Source organism: Schistocerca cancellata, chromosome 11 (assembly GCF_023864275.1).
Source record: "Schistocerca cancellata isolate TAMUIC-IGC-003103 chromosome 11, iqSchCanc2.1, whole genome shotgun sequence".
In the NCBI taxonomy this organism is placed as follows: Eukaryota; Metazoa; Arthropoda; class Insecta; order Orthoptera; family Acrididae; genus Schistocerca; species Schistocerca cancellata.
The window spans coordinates 141788575-141805699 of record NC_064636.1 but is presented as its reverse complement, the minus strand read 5'-3'; the positions used below and the strand labels follow the sequence as shown (position 1 = coordinate 141805699).

The following is a 17125-nucleotide window of genomic DNA, read 5'->3' as shown; positions in this document are numbered from 1 at the left end:
GTTAACCACGGGGCTGGCAGGGAGGTCGCTGGCAACAGCTGTGCTCGCCTCAGCTGAGGAACTACAGCCGCGCGTCAGACAGCGTGCAAGAGGGCGCGTCACACCAGTGTTAAGTCAGTGGCAAGCGATTCACGTTTACAGACCTGAAACTCTGTTTTTAAAAATGAACAAAAGTTTAACCCAAAACAGGGCTTCCTACACCCTACGCATATCGTGTATCTGAAAAACAGTTTTGTAAAACAAATAGTAAGCGAACGTGATAGGTGGTACTGTAACCCAGAACCCCATTTTTAGGCGATTGTTCGGAATGCGAAGACGCCTTTCCCGTAGCAACTAACTTATCTCACATATTCGTAATAGCACAGTGGCCTGGAGACTCAGGGGGCCACCGGCGATGAAGTTCATCCCCCCTCCCAACCCAGCAGCTCAGGCCTGAAACTTTGACCCTCGTGTCTGTGCGGTTACGTGAAACGTGGCGCTCGTACCCCACCTGTGCGTGACACTCTTCAAAGTCTGCGACACCGCGCTGTTGAAGCTGCGAATTCTGTAACGAGACACCAGCTGCTTCGTGTGTGGCAGGAAATGAGCCAGTGGTTTGGCACTTTTCGTGTAACACATGGTGCTCACACTGAATGCACAAAAATTACTGTTTAAACCATCACGTTGGCTTGTTATTGTTTTATAAACTTTTTAACATACACGATATCCGTAGGGTATAGAAATACCTGTTTTTTGTGTTTACGGTGTAATTTTTGTACATTTGTAAAAATGGACATTCGTTTTTGATATACGACACGTAAATCGCTTCCCGGTGGCTGACACTGGTGTGACGCGCCCTGTTCCACACTGTCTGATGCGCAGCTGACGTGAGCGTCCTCCCTGCCAGCCCCATGGTTAACGATACGTGGTTTCAACGCACACTCTACTTAATGTTAGCTGACTTCCCTGTGCAAATGAGAATTTTTAGTGTTTACCTCTACACAGCGTTATGTGAAAATTATCAAACACCACAGGCAGAAACCATTCGTATCTTCAATAAATAAACGTGCACTTGAGGCCGTTGTTTATTAATTTTACTTCCACCATGCAATCGTTATTCCTCGAGCCGTCACAGAAATCCATTTTCTTAGATTCTATTTAAAGTGAATACAATCAAATTCAAACTTTTAATTCTGGTACAGTGGGAGCCTCTTACCATATGTCAGGCAGTAACATACTACGTTGTCATTATGTACACCAATTCGGCTTTGTAGTTGGATTGTGTTTAGGATGGGCCTACCTGAGTCGAGTGTGTCGTTAACGTGTGTGTATTGACCGTATTTAGTGGACAGCATTTAGATGTTATGATATTTTCAATGACTGTAAAATTTTCCACTGGCCTAGCTCCATTGTCTCACGTCTTGCAGTCTTTCTGCACTGCTGCTTTCTCTGAGGTACCTTCCCTGCAAAGTTAATAATCCGGTTTCTTAACGTTTATTGCCTGTGCCTGTTACAGTCAAGTCCCTGATAAATGAGCTAGTGGTTTATTTGCAGTGTCCTGTTCAACAACCCTCCTATCCGTCCAGCTGTGCTGAGCCCTTACATTCATCTTCGATTTGGTAAACTCAGCTGCTGTTACGGAGGAACTTGGGAGAACCGACCTGTAAACTGATGGAACGGTGAGTCGTCGAACTCGGGAGACCCACCAGCGTGACAGGCAGTGTGTGTTGCATAAGCGGCCCCCCACCCCCAGCACTGTGCACACGCCCGCCCACACAGCACCTCTTGTTTGCAGCGCCTCTTGTTTGCAGCGCCTCTTGTTTGCAGCGCCTCTTGTTTGCAGCGCCTCTTGTTTGCAGCGCCTCTTGTTTGCAGCGCCTCTTGTTTGCAGCGCCTCTTGTTTTCAGCTCGCCCGCCAGCCCCGGCCCCGGTGCCGCCACTCAGCCTCCCAGCGGCGCGGCTGCCCGCCACACTCCGCCGCCTCCTGACGACGCGGCCGTCTCTCGCCTGCGGTGAGTGCTGCCGCTGCACACGCGCGACTTGCTCACCCACAGTAATGCTCAGCACCTTGCCGCATGAACCGAGTGTCACGCTAAAAAGATCTAATTTGAATTTTTCTGAAATTTTCGATAAAGCTGAGCTTACAGCTATCAGGAACAATTATTTCTACATTTCATTGGTATGTTCAATGTAACTGCTGCTCTGGATGTTCCTTGCGAATATTAGAAATTAGTTCTGAAGGAAGTGGGTATAAAGCCAGCCTGTCGGTGCACTGTCATTCAACGAAACCTACGTGTCACGGCAATGAATGTAGAACTGTTTGGAAGTACTCACGAGGAACCTCTTTGAGTGCGAGATCACAAATTCAGTCTTTTGCTCATTTGAAAGTGTTAACGTTTCTAACTTGGAAAAATATCACCTGCTAATGACTCACCATCTTGATGAGGAGGGCGACAGAAAATGAGTGTCCGCAAGGTACAGAGACCCACCTCCTGTGGGACACACGTAACACACTTAACAAAATAGACGTCGTCCACATTTCAGAAATGTTCAGGACAGATCATCAACTTGAACCGCGAGCACCAAATGCAAAACCGTGAGTCACAGTGGTCGCAAAGGTGCGCACCCTCGAGATCGAATCAAAGACCTTGGGAGCTACAAACCGTTCAGAACGATCGGCTAACCATCCACTCTTTTATATGAAGCATACATGTGCAATGGTGTGAGGGCAACTGCTGGAATGTGATGGCGCACGGCAAACGAATGCGAAACTGTGTGTCGTGGTGTTCGTCATGAAACTGGCTCTCCTGCAAGGCGTACATGCAGTTTGTGCGATAGTACGTTTTATAGGCACGAAACAAACAAATATTTTCCAGCGATAAAAATCGCATCAGACACCATTCAGGAGGTACAGTTCGCTCTGAGACAGTATGGTTTTTATACGCAGACCAGGAATTAGTGGCCAGCTATCGATCAAAAGTGGTGCTCGTACCGTACGTCCTCTTACGCCCATTTCCCTGTTCTTGCTCAGTTTGGCGTAACTACTCCCTACTGCCCTTGCAAGATCACGCACACGACAAAGAATCGTAGGGGGAGCAGCACCCCCAACTTGTGCCAGCACAATAACTTTGCAGCCACTCTACCATCCAGATTAACGGTCGGCTCAGTTGTATACGGCTGCATTAAGGCATTGATATTAGTTCATCTTGACAGAACTTTTGCGGTACCTCTAGTCCCCTGTTACATGCATTTTCTCTTGAGGTTCCGAATAGCTAAAGTTCAAAAAAAGTTCCGTACTGAATGATGCGACAAGTTTATCTCATCTACAAATGTTCAAGTGGCTCCTGCAGTTCGCTGTCCATTATCGACTTCAGGCCTTATTTGGAATTTCGTTACCTGTTTTTTCAATTTTGTAGCACTTCCTGGAGCTATGCCCATCCACTGCTTCCCCACAGATGACTGTAACCTATGTCACACGCAGTTTGATGTGCATAACGTAGGAGGTCACTATCGTGCAACCCTGTAAACTGTCGGGCATCCTCGAAATGCACAAACACCACTTTTTGTAACGAGTGTGTCTCGTCCTCCCTCGAGGACGGACGACACGGTCATATTGCTGTGCTTCTTGGACAGAGATAGTCCTTCACTTCATTTCAATGGAGGCGGGATTTGTGGATCCCTGTCTGACAAGAACGATGAACTACGTGGCTCGACAACTGTTTCAGTATCACTTCCACTCGTTAAGCACATATCGCCATCATTGCATTCCTTATGTACATTGTCTGCACTGTCAAACACATGAGACTGTACATTCTGCTTATTCACCCTCTAGAAACACCAATATTTCATCTGCCATTCCTTTCTTCTTCTTCTTCTTTCTTTTTTTTTTTTTTCTTTTTTTTGTCATCAGCCTACTGACTGGTTTGATGCGGCCCGCCACGAATTCCTTTCCTGTGCTAACCTCTTCATCTCAGAGTAGCACTTGCAACCTACGTCCTCAATTATTTGCTTGACGTATTCCAATCTCTGTCTTCCTCTACAGTTTTTGCCCTCTACAACTCCCTCTAGTACCATGGAAGTCATTCCCTCATGTCTTAGCAGATGTCCTATCATCCTGTCCCTTCTCCTTATCAGTGTTTTCCACATATTCCTTTCCTCTCCGATTCTGCGTAGAACCTCCTCATTCCTTACCTTATCAGTCCACCTAATTTTCAACATTCGTCTATAGCACCACATCGCAAATGCCTCGATTCTCTTCTGTTCCGGTTTTCCCACAGTCCACATTTCACTACCATACAATGCTGTACTCCAGACGTACATCCTCAGAAATTTCTTCCTCAAATTAAGGCCGGTATTTGATATTAGTAGACTTCTCTTGGCCAGAAATGCCTTTTTTGCCATAGCGAGTCTGCTTTTGATGTCCTCCTTGCTCCGTCCGTCATTGGTTATTTTACTGCCTAGGTAGCAGAATTCCTTAACTTCATTGACTTCGTGACCATCAATCCTGATGTTGAGTTTTTCGCTGTTCTCATTTCTACTACTTCTCATTACCTTCATCTTTCTCCGATTTACTCTCGAACCATACTGTGTACTCATTACACTGTTCATTCCGTTCATCAGATCATTTAATTCTTCTTCACTTTCACTGAGGATAGCAATGTCATCAGCGAATTGTATCAGTGATATCCTTTCACCTTGTACACTCCTGGAAATTGAAATAAGAACACCGTGAATTCATTGTCCCAGGAAGAGGAAACTTTATTGACACATTCCTGGGGTCAGATACATCACATGATCACACTGACAGAACCACAGGCACATAGACACAGGCAACAGAGCATGCACAATGTCAGCACTAGTACAATGTATATCCACCTTTCGCAGCAATGCAGGCTGCTATTCTCCCATGGAGACGATCGTAGAGATGCTGGATGTAGTCCTGTGGAACGGCTTGCCATGCCATTTCCACCTGGTGCCTCAGTTGGACCAGCGTTCATGCTGGACGTGCAGACCGCGTGAGACGACGCTTCATCCAGTCCCAAACATGCTCAATGGGGGACAGATCCGGAGATCTTGCTGGCCAGGGTAGTTGACTTACACCTTCTAGAGCACGTTGGGTGGCACGGGATACATGCGGACGTGCATTGTCCTGTTGGAACAGCAAGTTCCCTTGCCGGTCTAGGAATGGTAGAACGATGGGTTCGATGACGGTTTGGATGTACCGTGCACTATTCAGTGTTCCCTCGACGATCACCAGTGGTGTACGGCCAGTGTAGGAGATCGCTCCCCACACCATGGTGCCGGGTGTTGGCCCTGTGTGCCTCGGTCGTATGCAGTCCTGATTGTGGCGCTCACCTGCACGGCGCCAAACACGCATACGACCATCATTGGCACCAAGGCAGAAGCGACTCTCATCGCTGAAGACGACATGTCTCCATTCGTCCCTCCATTCACGCCTGTCGCGACACCACTGGAGGCGGGCTGCACGATGTTGGGGCGTGAGCGGAAGACGGCCTAACGGTGTGCGGGACCGTAGCCCAGCTTCATGGAGACGGTTGCGAATGGTCCTCGCCGATACCCCAGGAGCAACAGTGTCCCTAATTTGCTGGGAAGTGGCGGTGCGGTCCCCTACGGCACTGCGTAGGATCCTACAGTCTTGGCGTGCATCCGTGCGTCGCTGTGGTCCGGTCCCAGGTCGACGGGCACGTGCACCTTCCGCCGACCACTGGCGACAACATCGATGTACTGTGGAGACCTCACGCCCCACATGTTGAGCAATTCGGCGGTACGTCCACCCGGCCTCCCGCATGCCCACTATACGCCCTCGCTCAAAGTCCGTCAACTGCACATACGGTTCACGTCCACGCTGTCGCGGCATGCTACCAGTGTTAAAGACTGCGATGGAGCTCCGTATGCCACAGCAAACTGACTGACACTGACGGCGACGGTGCACAAATGCTGCGCAGCTAGCGCCATTCGACGGCCAACACCGCGGTTCCTGGTGTGTCCGCTGTGCCGTGCGTGCGATCATTGCTTGTACAGCCCTCTCGTAGTGTCCGGAGCAAGTATGGTGGGTCTGACACACCGGTGTCAATGTGTTCTTTTTTCCATTTCCAGGAGTGTATTTTAATTCCACTACTGAACCTTTCTTTTATTTCCATCATTGCTTCCTCGATGTACAGATTGAATAGTAGGGGCGAAAGGCTACAGCCTTGTCTTACACCCTTCTTAATTGGAGTACTTCGTTCTTGATCGTCCACTCTTATTATTCCCTCTTGGTTGTTGTACATATTGTATATGACCCGTCTCTCCCTATAGCTTACCCCTACTTTTTTCAGAATCTCGAACAGCTTGCACCATTTTATATTGTCGAACGCTTTTTCCAGGTCGACAAATCCTATGAAAGTGTCTTGATTTTTCTTTAGCCTTGCTTCCATTATTAGCCGTAACGTCAGAATTGCCTCTCTTGTCCCTTTACTTTTCCTAAAGCCAAACTGATCGTCACGTAGCGCATTCTCAATTTTCTTTTCCATTCTTCTGTATATTATTCTTGTAAGCAGCTTCGATGCATTTGCTGTTAAGCTGATTGTGCGATAATTCTCGCACTTGTCAGCTCTTGCCATCTTCGGCATTGTGTGGATGATGCTTTTCTGAAAGTCAGATGGTATATCGCCAGACTCATATATTGTACACACCAATATGAAAAGTCGTTTTGTTGCCACTTCCCCCAATGATTTTAGAAATTCTGATGGAATGTTATCTATCCCTTCTGCCTTATTTGACTGTAAGTTCTCCAAAGCTCTTTTAAATTCCGATTCTAATACTGGATCCCCTGTCCCTTCTAAATCGACTCCTGTTTCTTCTTCTGTCACATCAGACAAATCTTCACCCTCGTAGAGGGTTTCAATGTATTCTTTCCACCTATCTGCTCTCTCCTCTGCATTTAACAGTGGAATTCCCGTTGCACTCTTAATGTTACCACCGTTGCTTTTAATGTCACCAAAGGTTGTTTTGACTTTCCTGTATGCTGAGTCTGTCCTTCCGACAATCATATCTTTTTCGATGTCTTCACATTTTTCCTGCAGCCATTTCGTCTTAGCTTCCCTGCACTTCGTATTTATTTCATTCCTCAGCGACTTGTATTTCTGTATTCCTGATTTTCACGGAACATGTTTGTACTTCCTCCTTTCATCAATCAACTGAAGTATTTCTTCTGTTACCCATGGTTTCTTCGCAGCTACCTTCTTTGTACCTATGTTTTCTTTCCCAACTTCTGTGATGGCCCTTTTTAGAGATGTCCATTCCTCTTCAACTGTACTGCCTACTGTGCTATTCCTTATTGCTGTATCTATAGCGTTAGAGAACTTCAAACGTATCTCATCATTCCTTAGCACATCCGTATTCCACTTCTTTGCGTATTGATTCTTCCTGACTAATGTCTTGAACTTCAGCCTACTCTTCATCATTACTATTTTGTGATCTGAGTCTATATCTGCCCCTGGGTACGGCTTACAATCCAGTATCTGATTTCGGAATCTCTGTCTGACCATGATGTAATCTAATTGAAATCTTCCCGTATCTCCCGGCCTTTTCCAATTATACCTCCTCCTCTTGTGATTCTTGAACAGGGTATTCACTATTACTAGCTGAAACTTGTTACAGAACTCAATTAGTCTTTCTCCTCTTTCATTCCTCGTCCCAAGCCCATATTCTCCTGTAACCTTTTCTTCTGCTCCTTCCCTACAACTGCATTCCAGTCGCCCATGACTATTAGATTTTCGTCCCCCTTTGCATACTGCATTACCCTTTCAATATCCTCATACACTTTCTCTATCTGTTCATCTTCAGCTTGCGACATCGGCATGTATACCTGAACTATCGTTGTCTGTGTTGGTCTGTTGTTGATTCTGATTAGAACAACCCGGTCACTGAACTGTTCACAGTAACACACCCTCTGCCCTACCTTCCTTCCTATCCTACACTTGTTATACCATTTTCTGCTGCTGTTGATATTACCCGATACTCATCTGACCAGAAATCCTTGTCTTCCTTCCACTTCACTTCACTGACCCCTACTATATCTAGATTGAGCCTTTGCATTTCCCTTTTCAGATTTTCTAGTTTCCCTACCACGTTCAAGCTTCTGACATTCCACACCCTGACTCGTAGAACGTTATCCTTTCGTTGATTATTCAATCTTTTCCTCATCGTAACCTCCCCCTTGACCGTCCCCTCCCGGAGATCCGAATGGGGTACTATTCCGGAATCCTTTGACAATGGAGAGATCATCGTGACTCTTCTTCAATTACAGGCCACATGTCCTGTGGATACACGTTACGTGTCTTTAATGCAGTGGTTTCCATTGCCTTCTGCATCCTCATGTCGTTGATCATTGCTGATTCGTCCGCCTTTAGGGGCAATTTCCCACCCCTAGGACAAGAGAGTGCCCTGAACCTCTATCCGCTCCTCCGCCCTCTTTGACAAGGCCGTTGGCAGAATGAGGCTGACTTCTTATGCCGGAAGTCTTCGGCCGCCAATGCTGATTACTTATCAAAATTTAGGCGTGTCGGGGATCGAACACGGGACTGAAGACATTTTGATTATGAATCAAAGACACTACCCCTAGACCACGGAATTCCTCGGTTTACTTTCTGACGAAATGTCAACTTCGATAACTGTTGTAGAGATAATGCAATGTCTGCTTTGTTTATCATTGTCATCACTCTGCCTCGTATCAACAGCACTAGTGGTGTAGCACTGTTGTGAATTGCTTGTCAACTGATCAGTTAAACTATGGTCCACAGCCACATGCTGTGCTCACCATTGGCTACTTCCAGTGGCGACCACCATTGCCATTAACAGGCCGTATTATGGGGAACCAAATGTCGTAAAGGTCATTGGCCTTTTGTGACCTCTCACGCAAGTGGTTCCTTGTCGGGGGGGGGGGGGGTATGAAAGAAGGGAAAGTAGAATTAGAAGTACGACGGCCAATTAACTGCAGGAATGTGAATACGGCTTGTTTAGTCTGAGTGAGTGTTCTTTGAATTTCCTTTAATTGGCATTTATTGACACTTTCATTTGTAGCAACTATTGAAAACTTTAATACAAAGGTGTATATGAGGAGCTCTGGAAATGGTGCATAAAGGTCGGAGTGAAAACAACAGCCATAATGAAAGTTGAGTTCAGGTGTGAAGGCATGCTCAGCTGTGATGCTCGTTCACAATAAGCAGGAAATGAGGTCAGTTCCGTTGTGGGTGTGGCAGGCTGGAGGCGTGTTAAACCACGCCCTGCAGCTGGTGGGATTCGGCACGTCTCTTCAGTGTTGGTTTTTCTTTCACCGTGGAGCAGTTTCTCCCCAATACCTTTCTAATACTCACTTTGCTTATTGCATATCAGCGACCGATGGTAGCCGACATGGACAGTTTGCTTTATGAAAACAAAAATTTATATCTGACACTGAATTGAAAGGTTTACGAGATGGCTTCATTGAGACTCCCTTGACTTTGCTTAATGTCCTAGAATAGTACTTGCTCAGGCCTCAGACTAGCAACAGTGCGACTATTCAGCATGAAACTGATCGGAGCAGAATGCAGCAAGATGCTATACAGAGAGGTGTGTCCTAAGTTTCAACTGGGAAAGTGGGTGGGAAACGTATGTTGTACCTTTCACGGGACAGGATATGTATGAACTGATTTTAGAAAACACATTACTCCTCCCTATACAGAGATTCAAGGGCTTCATTGCTCAATTACCCGTGGTGGTCAGCCGCACACGTGTGGAATGTGTGGATCTATCTGTGATGGGTCGCACGGCTTCCTATTGTTACAATCCAATTTCGTTATTCTGTTCCCTGAAACTGACTGTGCTAGTCTCTGTGTTCCACCGCCCAGAACCCTATCAGACTCACTTATTGATTTGGGTCTTTTCTCCTAGTTCAGTGTATTGAAACGTCTGTTCACTTTCGTACGTTGGCGCGTTTGTCACGCACATCACGATTCTCAGCCGTCTTCGACGGAAACGCAGCCCGACTGTATGCCACGCCCACCTGCATAGCTCCATAAATGTGCGAACTTCAGGTACATTAACTTCTTACACAGGAAACAGCCTCTTCACGCTCTACACAGTATCACCGTGGGCAACTGGGAAAATAGCAACGCTAGACTAACAACCCTCACCCCATAGGAGTGAAGCTCAGCTTGCTTACAGACTAATAGTGAAAGCTACTCACAGCTACTAGTGGACTTTACACTACCATTATTGTCGAGGGTAAAACTAATGAGAGTAATTAGGGGCTCCACCGCAAACTGGATCGTCCCAGTGGCAGGGCTTGGCCAGGGTTTAACGTGGCGTGAGCGGCCACTTGCATTTTGTACGCTGGTGGGTGCAGCTATCAGTGCGGCGACGTCAGGCCGTGTCCTGCCTGCCCCTCGCTGATGCTGCAGGCAAGTTTCAATGACAAAGCGTTCAGGTTTGGAGCTGAGAATATTTTGTGCATCAGTGAAATAAGACAGCAAATCCAGTGAGCAACTGCAAACTCTGAATTCCCCATTAACTGACACCACAGTTCTGAACCAATGTGGTACACTGCTGCTGGCCGCTGTTGTTTGACGTTCCAGTAAGTCTCTGGAGTTAGCTCCCTGCCCCAGTGAGAGAAAGTGGTGGTGCAACTGATGCCGACACCTTCACGGATCGGACTGCTCCCTGGACAGCATATATGCCGAGAGCCGATTTCTGTCGTTCTTGTGGCTACAGTATCCCTACCTCTCAAGAAAAATGATGTAGAGGTCCTTTGCACACAAACACATGTCCGAAGGAAGAGGCACAGTGACAACAACAGCTGTTAAGAAGATACAATCAACAACAGGCAAGGAATTATAGTCTTCATCCTCCAGCATCCGGCAATCAGAGTATCCTCCCCTGCACGGTGATTGATGTGTTGTTGTGTTCATTGTTCCACGTAGTCAGCGTGTACACAACTTTCCCACTAGAGTGCGCCCCGCTAAGCACAACAGCGCAGTCCGTCTCCGCACTACGAGATGGCGCTGTCTTAGAGATGGACTAAATTCTGCTTCCGCCAATCCGGGTATTAATATGAAACGGAGCCAATGAGATTGCTGCTAACACAGAACCTTTTCTCCTTGCGGATCACACTCGTGCAGCGATACCTGAACGCGCGAGGTATTATAACGAGTGTATAGACCTCCGATTAGTCAGTCTGCATCAGTCTGTAGTCAAGTTTCAGTCTGCGCCTAATAAGGTTTATCATATTCCTGTACATAGCCATGAAGATAAATGAAAAGACACTTTGTCAGGTATCAGAGATATGTGAGAATAAGATTAACGTACCAAGACCATAGGAACATCAGATTGTCAGTTGTAAACAGCATCCAGAATCAAGTTACGTAATGTCTATGATTTTTTATTATTTCAATAAATGTGTGTGAAAATTAATCAACTTCTGTTTAAAGTTGGTCACCGTCAATCTGCTACTCTAAGCGTGCAAGTGGCATTTCTATCGTCCGACCTAACGGCAGAAGATAAACACACCACGATAAGACCACGAGACATATTGCTGACACTCGCCTACTTCGTTAGAGCGACAAGCCAAATAATCTGACGGTGTGTGTACCGAAGGTCTTACAGTACGCGCATCACATGTGTGTACACGCGTACAGACTGTGATGGAGTAACAACGACATTTGGGAGTTCGGGCCTGGCCGTGAGTCGTGCACGGATAGTCGAAGTGGTTAAGGCGTGCGCTCGCGCAAGGAGAGAAATCCGGGGCTGAGTCCTTGTCCGGCACAAATCTTCATTGCCTTCCGTCCCTCACACAGCTGACGGTTGTCCGCATTCGCATGTGTGAGGACATTTCAAGCTCTTCACGACAGCTGCGGCCACTACAGTGCCTTCTTCCTCGGACGTGCATGCGTGTCAAAAGGAACGTTGCTTCGTTTGTCTTAAAAGCACAGACGCGGCAATATCGTCAGTGACAACACACTGGCGTGACAAACGTCGTGGGATACCTCCTGCTAATGTGGCGGGCATCCCTTTGCTCGACGTAGCGTAGCAGCTGGACACGGCGCGGGCCCAGCAAGTCGTCAGAGGTCGCCTGCACAGATACTCAGCCGTGCTGCCCCTGCAGCGCTCCATAACTGCGAAAGTGTAGCCGGTGCAGGATTTTGTGCACTAACAGATCTCTCACTTATGTCCATAAATAGTCGGTGAGGTTCATATCGGGCGAGTTGGGCGGCTAAATCATTCGCTCGAGTTGTCCAGATCATTACTCAAACCAGTCGCAAATACTTGTCGCCCGGTGACAGGGCGCACTGCCATCCACAAACATTCCGTCATCGTTCAGGAACTCGAGGTCCTCGAGTCGCTCCACGTGCCCCCAAAGTGGCCGACCTCAACTGATTCCCAGTCAGTGTTGGGTTCAGCTCGACCACTGGACCCAGTCCATTCCGTACAGACGCAGCCCTCGCCACTGCCGGGCCACCACCGGCCTGCACAGTGCCTCGTCGGCATCTCTCCTCCGGGGCTTCACGGGGTCCACGTCGCAGCCGAACCCCACTGCCAGCCCTCACCACCTGAACTCTGGACCCGCCTGACCGGCCCACAGTTCTCCAGGCGCCTAGTCTCCAGCCACGGACCCCAGTGAGGCGATGCAGGCGATGTCGCACTGTTCGCAAAGGCACTCGCATCAGAAATCTGCTGCCGTAACGCATTAGCGCCAAATTTCGCAGCACAGCCCCAACACATATGTTCGTCGTAATGTCCCACGTAGATTTCTGCTGTTATTTCACGCAGTGTTGCTTGTCTGTCAGCAATGACGACTCTTCGCAAAAATTTTAGTTTCGAAGGAAATGCGCCACATACAACAACAAAACACAGTGCTCATACAAGCTTCTGCCAACAGCAAAGTATGTCGAAAGCTTCAGTAACACTGTGCAGTGCTCGATAACAACAAATTGCCTCCGACGAGCGTGATGTGACGACTGTTTGACTTGGATTCGTCTGAACAGTTGCGGGCTGCCTCTCGCGCATGCGCAGTTGAGTGGCATGTGAGCACTCCCTCCTCCCTGTTGTGGTTACAGAAGTGTGGCTGGGAGCCGCCATCTGACGTCGCCGCCCTTGGGAAATGCGGTGGATCCGGGGCTGGTGCTCAGGGCAGCCCGAGCTGTAGTGGGCGGGTGGGTCGCCTCCACGTGGCCTGTGTATACGTTCAGCGGTTTCACTGTTTCCTCTTCGTTTATTGCTCTAGGGTTAAATTAAAGCAAAACGAATTTTTGTGACTGGGAGCTGTCAAATGAATTAAAATACGTTCGCATTATTACGGAGGGCTAAAATATGTTGTCAGTTTCAGATTTTATTTCCACCTTTGACAGTCAACCATTAATCACCTTGCAGAAGAATGAAGCTATTTTTCGCTAAAGAGAAGTGGCTTCTATTAATCTTTGCCGCTGAGGCAGTCAGTTTATTTCACACAAAGTATTTAATTTCACACTATTGCCTAGTTTCAACTGTTCGCTGCGTTTCAGGTGCACTTATGGTATTATACCATGATAAAGAACCAAACATGATGTAATGCAGTACTGCTGCTGCAAGAAAATTGAAATCCAAATCTCGATTTAGGAATGCGCACTTTAAGGCGAATTGTGCATTTTAGTGTGGTGCACGAAATCCGGATGCTCTTGAAGTAATCCTGTGATGTCTTGTTTCTTTCGTGACATGATGTAAGATCCTTTGTTTTACACGTACGAACATAAGGGCCTCCTGCGTCATCATAACACCAGGGAAAGAAATGGGGAATTTTTTTCCTTGTACATGCAGGCTATACACCCTGTTAGCTTGTTGGTGTACAGGACATGTAATAATAAATCGATACTTGTACAGCTCCAAAAGCAGCAGTCCATTTACAATGTGCAGCCAATATTTTTATATGCAGGAGTGTCCCGATATTTTGTCCGCCGATGCACAGTTTTTTCAATATGTCGAGAGTCGGTATCGACATTTCAGTAAATATTGATGTATTTGATGCTCCACGTTATTAAAAATACCCTGGTTTACCGCCGACTGCCGTTCCGCAGCCGAAGTCTGTCAATTGCAGCGGTGCGGCCATTGGAGAAGACGGCGGCAGCCCTAGCAGGCGAGTCAGCCGAGTACAAGGGGCAGCCCGGCCGACGCTCGGCCCTCCCTGCAGCTCGCGTGCGCCACGCCGCAGCTGCCTGCGTGTCCAGACACGGCTGTCACACGACTTCCGCCGGCTCAGCCTAACATTCGACCTGGTCTCTGCTGGAAGGCACGTTGTTACTTCCTGACGGTGAAACACCTGGTCTCAGGTCGAAATTACAAACTACTCGCAATTGTACGTAGACGGAATATACTTTATTCAAATACTTTCAGCACATACTGAAATGTGTTCGACAGTCGCTGACAGGTGGTAGGGGGCGTCGCTTGCGAGGGCCGCCTGCAGACGGCGCAGCCTGCCCTGGCCGCCCTCTGCCCTGGACGCGGTACAGTGTGTCCGTCAAGTCGTGCGCCCTCTCCGCTCCACAGTGCTGTCCCGGCGACCCAGTCTGGCCACACAGCCTGGCGGCGCTCACTCCCAGCTCGGCGACTGCCCCGTCCAGGAAAACACGACATTGCGGAGTAAATTGCACCAACACGGGAACAAGAATCTAATGTCAGCGTTCCAGTATCTGTTAGAAATATAAAAGCGGATGCCTGTTCGTGTGAATGCGTGTTCGTGTTCAACTTCGTCCACAAGTGGCGCATACATTCCGTCAGATACTGTTTTTAAACAAAACACAGTGCAGCTGTACTGGAGAATTTAAGCCTTTCCTTTGATGGGGTGCTCTGAAACGCGACAACTCTTGTGACACGAGTAGTGCTCAAAAGTAACGGGGAACTCGCCATTTGGCGTTTTTTATAACAGATTCGCAAGACTTTTTTGTCGTTCTGTAGGTAAAAATGTCTGAAAAGTATGTCTCCACCAGGTAAATGGGATATTTTGTCTGATGTCACATCTCGGAAAGGTTATTGGTGTGTTAGTAGAAGTGGCGATTGTTTCTTTCATGTAAAAGCGGACTATCGCATTTGAATTAAATTTGGCTGTGAGAACGGAGTGAAAGTCATCAAGATTTTAGAGACATTAGATTTTGCTTTTGTCGAATCTACTATCAGTACGGGAAGTGTTTACGACTGATGTAAATATTTTTAGATTTCAACAGTTTGGTGCACCACGAATTCCTGTCACAAGGTGAAACGGTCAGGAAGCAGTAAAACCTACAAACTCAACGCCAGCGGCATGACGCAATCCGAAAAAAAAAAAGTCCAGATGTGTGGCGGAACAGTTGATGATTTCTGCACTGCGATAACGCATCTGCTTACAATTCGTTGCGTGTTCTTGCATGTTTCGCTACAAACCATGCTGTGCTGACGCCCTTGGCTGCACCATCACCCGATGTGAAATTTTGTTCCTAAAAATTACGACGAACCGTAAAGGGCTGTCTTTTTCATACACAGATGAGATTTGAAATGCACTGCTGAGAGAACTACAGGGTATCACAACAAAACTTGCAGATTTGTTTGACACAGCGGAACAAACACTGGAATGAATGTATTGTCACGTAGTGGAAAATATTTTGATGAAGACAACGTTGATATAGAGTAATACATAAACCCAGCAATGGATGCAGTATTCACCGCTCTCGCTTTCACTAATATTGTCCGTGTTGCGACCTACGTTTTGTTAACAGACGAGGAAGTTGTATTTCTGTAGTTAGAGATGCCATTAGTTACCTATGTTTTCTTCGCCAGAGTCGGAAGGGATTGTTCCACACACAAGTAACCGTTAGAGGTGTGTTTCTCTGAAGCTCAAAGATCGGTTACCAACAGGATGCTGAGGTCACAGGAGGTGACTCCTCGGAGTGAATTAGGAGGAAAAGTTAAAACAGCTGGTAATGAGATGACAGCTGGTAATGAGATGCAGTGCACCAATTTTTAACGGGAAGCGGCTGCAGATTTCGATAATGGGATACTGGTATGTGTCTGTGATACGCTGGTTGATCTGTATCGTAGAGGGGAGATTTCTAGATTTGTAACTCGTGGCTGGGCAGAAGTGTATTGAGGGCTGCTCGCAGTGTGCCGTCTGTGATGGTTTCTTTGATTTGGTGTGTGTGTGTGTGTGTGTGTGTCTGTCTGTGTAGTAGAGTGAGAGAGTGTCGATGTTTTTTGCAGGAGCCTCTCTCAACAGGAGAGAGGGAGGAGGCTGATAGAGGCGGCCAAGCAGGGCGCGGTGGAGCAGCTGCGCGAGTTGCTGGCGGCGGTGGCGGACGTGGGGGCGAGGGAGGAGGGGTTGTTGGGGAGCATCCGGACCGCCCTGCACTGGGCAGCACGCGGGGGTCACGTGGCGGCGGCCAGCTGCCTCATCGGCGCCGGCGCGGAGGTCGACGCCAGGACCAGCCTGCAGCAGAGCACGCCCCTGCACTCGGCTGCACAGAGTGGCCACGCTGGTGTGGTGCGGCTGCTGGTCGGCGCCTCTGCTGACCCCAACGCCAGGGATTGTCGGGGGCGGACGCCGCTGCACAGGGCGGCAGCGGGGGGCCACGCAGAGGCGGCGGCTGAGCTCCTCCTGGCGGGCGCGGACAGGAGGGCCAGGGATGGTGGTGGCAGGATCCCGCTGGACTTCGCCAGGACGATCAGAAAGCAGCAGCTGGTGGATATGCTGACACAACGCTGACATACGGCATTCAGGAAGCACAATCAGTTACATCATATGTGTTGGTCTTTCAAATAAAGAATACAAAAATGAATCCTTTGTTCATTTATTTGTACATATCATTTTGTGCTGCGTATGACAACTCTGGTAACACCGTGACAACTGTAACGACCTGTAAACTAATGTGAGGAGCCGTTCAGTCTGTAAAATACTTCACGATCAGTTTTTGAAAAAGCTGAGTAACAACTGTAAAACACTCCACTATTACTAAGCACCACTTGTCTCTCCCAAGATTGTCTTCCTCACGGTATACAACATATGCAAGAAACTTACAAGAACACAGCCGACATCTATCACGACTGCCTGCATTTGAAAACATCAGCACTCAATCTCTTTGAAGACACGAATGGCGCAATATTGTTGGTT

At 47.8% G+C, this 17125-nt stretch overlaps 1 protein-coding gene across 1 annotated transcript in view; it reads left to right on the top strand.

The window, feature by feature from the left end:
* LOC126108934 (poly [ADP-ribose] polymerase tankyrase-1-like) overlaps positions 1-16793 on the top strand; it is a 42763-nt gene extending 25970 nt beyond the window's left edge. Inside the window, exons 3-4 of the mRNA XM_049914303.1 lie at positions 1887-1991; positions 16219-16793. Of these exons, the coding sequence (XP_049770260.1) occupies positions 1887-1991; positions 16219-16720 (607 nt within the window). The 3' untranslated portion in view covers positions 16721-16793. The remainder of the gene's footprint in view (positions 1-1886; positions 1992-16218) is intronic.
* Positions 16794-17125: the final 332 nt, after the last annotated feature.